The sequence below is a fragment of the Anarrhichthys ocellatus genome, unplaced genomic scaffold (assembly GCF_004355925.1).
Source record: "Anarrhichthys ocellatus isolate YVR2014 unplaced genomic scaffold, GSC_Weel_1.0 scaffold181, whole genome shotgun sequence".
Lineage (NCBI taxonomy): Eukaryota > Metazoa > Chordata > Actinopteri > Perciformes > Anarhichadidae > Anarrhichthys > Anarrhichthys ocellatus.
Window position 1 is genome coordinate 99,039 of NW_022280211.1, and position 6,000 is coordinate 105,038.

Below are 6,000 nucleotides of genomic sequence, written 5' to 3' on the forward strand. Positions count from 1 at the left end.
TACATTTCCTTCAAACTCAAATAAAATAGAAAAAACGGAATGTGCTTTCATTAAAAATTAAGTTTGTAGAAATATATGATTTTATGTCACATCAAAAGAGACTTATTTCAACAGTAAGGCAACTGTTAGGTGGAGAGAACTTTTAAAGAACAAGATAATAAATAAAAAAATAAACAGAAGAGAGACATTTTGGAGCATTGTGGACATCCACCAGACAGCCTCTAAATGCTTTCCTGTCTCACTGTAGGGATATTATAAAAAAGACTAATGACATTCTGATGCTGAAAAGATTACCTTCAGTTCAGTCGTACATTCACAATAACACACTCAGCGAAGAACGTCCTCTCTGGATGTGCACAGATCTTAAACTGCATGATTGGAAGTCTCAAAATTCAAAGTCATAATTACATTTATTTTTGTTTCTTTCTATTAGTAAAGCTGAACTATTTGTGTGATTTTCTCAGGCCAGCATGATGTGTCATGATATTAGTTAGCACTAGTTCAATGTCACATAAAATGAGTCAAAATAACTGAGTTAAGAGTGCAAGTTACATGAGAAATGAATCAAGACTTATTGTTTTACACGAACATGTGACCACTCCAAAGGAAGGCATGACATCATAAACATGGGGGCATTTGGTGGTCATTGTGCGTCTTATTATTTTAGTAAACGTTTTTTTCTGTCTAACATCATTAGATTACAGTCATTTAGCAGACGCTTTTATCCTAAGCAACTTACAATTCAGATTCTATCACAATTCTGGGGTTAATTGTGTTGCTCAAGGACACATCAACAAGCAACTAGTGGAGCCAGAGCCGGGGATCGAACTGCCGATCCTCTAATTGAAGGATGGCCCTGCTATCCACTTCGCCACAGTCAAGCTCTTTAGTCACAGAGGTACAGTACAAATATGGATTCCATGTTAAGATAGAGGACCATGACCCTCTAGGACTCCTCTAGGACCCCCTAACAACGTTAGTGTGTTCTGACAACTGGAGACCTGTCAACTGGCCCTCAGCAGCCTGAAGGCTGAAAGCTTTTACTTCTAGTTCCCTACTCTGAATTCTGACCTGCATCTCTTGCTCAGGATGTAGGAATAGCCACAATTTTTGACAGCTCCAGGATTCAGCATTAGATATGCATGACCCTTTGCTCTGCTTCCAGACATTCAATTATTCTCCACAAGACGACATGCATCTGCTTTAATAATTCAAATCAATCGATTCCATTAACTGTTGTAAACTAAACAGGGCTTTAATGGAGGGAGACGCGTCCTTCTCAGTTCAGTTCACTCTCTCAGAATAGAAGTGGGACGAGTAGCTATTAAAGCTCCCATTCTGGCTCAAGGGTGATGTGAATTCTTTGTTTTGGAATATTCTTTATGGAAACCTGAGGAGCAGCGATGACATGAGAAGGAGAGAGACAGGGGAGAGGTCACAAAATGGGCTGAGTGGGAAGGAGCAGAGGTCAGGGAATGAGTGTGAGGAAGGATGAAGAGATGTCTGTGACAAAGAAAAGGGAGGAGAGAAACAGACGAGAAAAATAAAACCAAGAAAACCACAAGGTGATCCGACAACTCAACTTCCCATTGATGCTCCACAGATGGAGCCTGGAATGTACGACTGGTTGGTACTAATGAGACCAACCACCTCGCCTCTGCACACAGCCTCTACCTTTATTCTGTGTTGCATTACAAGCACAACACAAACCTGTTCTCTCCTTTGTGAGGACTGTAAATGAAGCTGTCAGCACATTACAGAATGTGGTGAATCAGTGTTTGTGACTAACACACTGTTATAACAGCCGACGACAGGAGAGAGACGGAGACGCTCTGGACTTTGAACTGAATTCCTTTTGTTACAGTCACAGTTTCCACTTGTTACAGATACGGTATTTTAAACTATACTTCCATCTTTACAGGGAAAACCACTTATTGGACACATCCAACTCCCCTCCCTGTGTGGATTGTTGTGGTCTTCATACTTCCTGGTTTATGATTACATGGATTACATTATATCTGATTTTGTGGGTTATCTATGAATTACAGTGCATTAATTAGCTAAGAACGCTGTATGAGAACCGTAGCCGTGTGCTTGTTGACACTGCGTCAAGGCGTTAGACGTAAATGCATTTACAGCTTTTGTTTTTAAAAATAAGAGGCAGACATATATCCTCCCCGGTTCTATTACAGGTCCTCATGCACCTTGTCTCAGATAATATACAATGTTTCAGTGGTAACGATATCTAACCTACAGCTATGAACCTCTCTGACTACCTTTTAGAGAGCTTCAGGGACGTATAATGTTTGATCGTTCTTTTTCTCTTAAATATCTGGTGACTGAGTGTGTGAGGTTTTCAGCTTCTTCCTCAAGAAGAAGAATGAATGTGATGGTGACATGAAGTAGCTGGAGAGAACAAGTATGAAATCATTGTTTAATAAAAAGCAGTGGTTTTGGTCTGACGCCTGCTACTCAAGCAGACACCTAACCTGTCTGGAGGTCTGCTCGTCCAGTCCAGTTCTGCACAACAAGTTTTCTCTTTCTCAAAACCTCATCCAAACCAATGGACGAGAGCTGTGATTGATGAAGGTTCACAGATTTGTGGGAAATAATACAGACGTTATCCCCATGAGTGTGGTTGGTCCACTCAAGATAGACGAAGACATGGAGTCCCTGTTTTTAACCACATCCTTGTGTGACCACAGTCAGGGGCTGATGGGGGTTTCAGCATTTTAAACAGACTTCAGGGTCGGTTCCTCCATGTTCACATCTCTCCAACTATCTGTCCTCTCTATAGATGTGTGTACACTGCTGAGTCCTGTACAGTTTGATCTCCGCTGAGGAACCCAGTTGTTTGGTTTCTCCAGATCTGAGAAGACCAGATTACTCTTCTCTGTTTTGGATGCAGTCCATTGAGTGAACTGAGCCCTGTAAATACTGAGAAACTGTATTTAGTACAGATTCTTCACACGTTTCCTTACACTGCAGCTACATATGAGACTACAGGGCTGTGTTTTGTGCTCGGTGCCAGTAGTTTGTTCTTATTCCACCTGTGTTCAGATTTAACAAAGAGCCCAAACAGGAAGACCAGATCTGGATCCTCATTTGATTCAAGGCTCTTTCCTATTTAACCTTGGATCGTTGTCAGTGGACTAACCCCACCTGGTGGGGTGAAGTTCAGGAAGTCCTTTGTTTTCATGTGGATTATATGATTCATATGCTCTGTGAAACTAACGGTGGATGGACTGTATTCATGAAGCGTCTTTCTAACTTACCTGAGAAAGAGCATTACAATTTGCTTCTCATTCGGATTCACACTCACACACCAACGGCTGAGCGGTACTGGTCTGCTCATAAGGAGCAACTTGATGTTACCATCCACATAGTTTATACAGTAAGCTTTAAAAATAATATCTACTCTCTCTCTCTCTCTAACATTTTCATTAAGATGCTCTTCTCATTATTCTCTGCAATTAAAGCTTTTTAACTGAGGAACAGAACCTGTATACGCTCTCTGTACTGCTTTCTCTTTGTTTCTCATACACACACATGCGTGTGCACGCACTTGCGTGCACACTCACACACATGTATTAATAAGTGTGTGTGTCTGTGTGTTTGTACGAATTAATGCATACTGAAAAATGACAGGCATTTCAAAGTCAGCTTTCCTTTGAATTTTAGAGTAGCTGTGCACACATACGCACACACACACACGCACACACACTCAGAGGTGGTAGGGATTAATAGCTCGCTAAACGAGCTGACAGCGAGGACTTGAAGACTCGTTTTCATAAGCTGCTTTTGTGAAAGGGGGAAGGAAATATGGAGATAGGGATGAAAGAGGGGGAGAGAAAGATAGAAAATACCCGACAGCAAGATTCTAGTTCATACATGTGTATCATGTTTCATACATGATTTCAATAAATATTTACTTCACCTGTAGCACTCTCGACAGTTGATGCATTTTTAATAAAAATAAAGTTGTCCAAATAAGTCAAATGAAATGAATTATGAGAAAAGTAGAAAGTTCAACAGAGAAACAATAAAAATAACACAGAGAAGAAAAGCAGCAAGAAGAAGAGGTAACCCCCCCCCCCTTCCCTAAAAACAAAGATTTTATATCAGAGCACTATTTTTCTTATTGCGGAGCGTCTTTCTGCTGTTTCTCATGTGCACAGTCCTAAAGAACATTTGTTCTCTCTTCTCAAATCCTTCCTAATTAAAAGGCCCCAGTTGTGCTTGTGATCCTCCTCTTAATCAAACCAGTAACTGTAACCCTTCAGTCACACAGTGGCTGTAATGTAATACAGGTTTTAGGGTTAAAAAAAAGGGAAGCCATGAGTCACTTGTTTACCTTTTGGACGGTGAATGTTCTTATGACGTATTCAGCCAGCGGTTCAGTTTCTATCAGGGTCACCTTGATGTCTCCATAAACCTCAGTCTCATCTGGCCAGTAACGCACACACTTCACCTGGAAAATACAATTTACATTCATACTGTGTATTTAAATGAGTATTACATGCCAGTCATTATCACCTAATGAGCATTGACAGTGGAGCGGAGGTCCAGCTGATCACCATCAATACAGTGAATAAGATCAAGCTTTCTTCTCCTGCATAGTAAACTAATACATGTGAAATGAGTGGATAACATCATCAAGTCATGTTTGAACTTCTTAAAGAAAACTTTAAGTTTCAGTATTGTGGAGCCAGATCCGATAATACCACTGTGACTATACTAAACATCTGGATGCAGATGGTTGGAGTCATGAAAACCATCACCTGGCTTTGATACAATGTTTTCCTGCATCGCCACCTACAGCGTTTGATTGAAGTTCACACTTGGTTTACAGTTTCATTATTGTTTTTGGCTGCCTCTGGGAGAAGATGGTCATGGCTGAAAAATCAGTCTTCTCAAACTGAATTAAAGTTTAAATGTTCAAGGTGCGAGATCGGAGATTGGGAGCTTTTTATACGTAGAGGACCGACAAAGCATTTTCTATCACTAATACAGTTCTTAAAAGTGAGCGAAAGTTCCCGCAGATGTGAGGGTTAGGAATATAACCTGATTAACACCAAGGTACTCAATGCACACATAGTTTTCTCCAGTTACCTGCGTAACCTGGTTAATCCAGCTCAACTGGTAACTTCAGAGCATGTAGCTTAAAACAAGTACTTAAATTGCCTAAACTAATCTCATTGGGTCAGGATGGAAACAAAGGTATAAGGACTTCTGGGGCATGACCACAGTATAAATTGACCACATTTTTTTAGTAAATCTGGCACAATATACAGCTTGACTATTTCATGATTGAATTGTTTGATTCTGATTGTAGATGTAATGTAGATCATATGGACTACAATAACACTCGCTACCATGTATTAATTCATTCTGTATCCTCATGCATCTAAAGGTATTTGGCCTCTTGATCAAACAAACACACAGACACACACACACACACACACAATCTTGGACGATAAACTCACCCTGCCCACCTCCACCAGGTTGGTAACCATGACAATAGAGGCCGAGTTTTCCTGCCAGACCATCCTCCAGAAATCCCTCACCGTCTCTTGCATGGGCCCTGACACACACACACACACACACACACATTATATATATATACACACACTGTTATGCACAAACAGAGCACATGCACTCTGTGTATGTATTCATGAACACACTGTCATTCCAGTACATTCTCACTCCCAACTCATCAAATAGCACAGCTTGGTCAGTGGCTCTCAGCTAAACTGTGACGCTCTACGTATCCCTCTGGAATGCTCTCTGTAACGCTCTATGTATTCCTATGTAACGCTCTCTGTATCCCTCTGTAACGCTCTACGTATCCCTCTGTGATGCTTTATGTATTCCTATTTCACGCTCTGTATCCCTCTGTAACGCTCTCTGTAACGCTCTACGTATGCCTCTGTGACGCTTTATGTATTCCTATGTCACGCTCTACGTATCCCTCTGTAACGCTCTATGTATTCCTATGTA

General features: G+C 40.8%; 1 protein-coding gene across 1 annotated transcript in view; it reads right to left on the reverse strand.

Moving 5' to 3' along the window:
* Positions 1 to 6,000, reverse strand: part of ptprt (protein tyrosine phosphatase receptor type T) — a gene marked incomplete at its 5' end in the record, with an annotated part of 187,609 nt that overhangs the window by 21,528 nt on the left and 160,081 nt on the right. The window contains 2 exons of the mRNA XM_031878470.1: positions 4,355 to 4,471; positions 5,487 to 5,584. Coding sequence (XP_031734330.1) covers positions 4,355 to 4,471; positions 5,487 to 5,584 — 215 coding nt within the window. The remainder of the gene's footprint in view (positions 1 to 4,354; positions 4,472 to 5,486; positions 5,585 to 6,000) is intronic.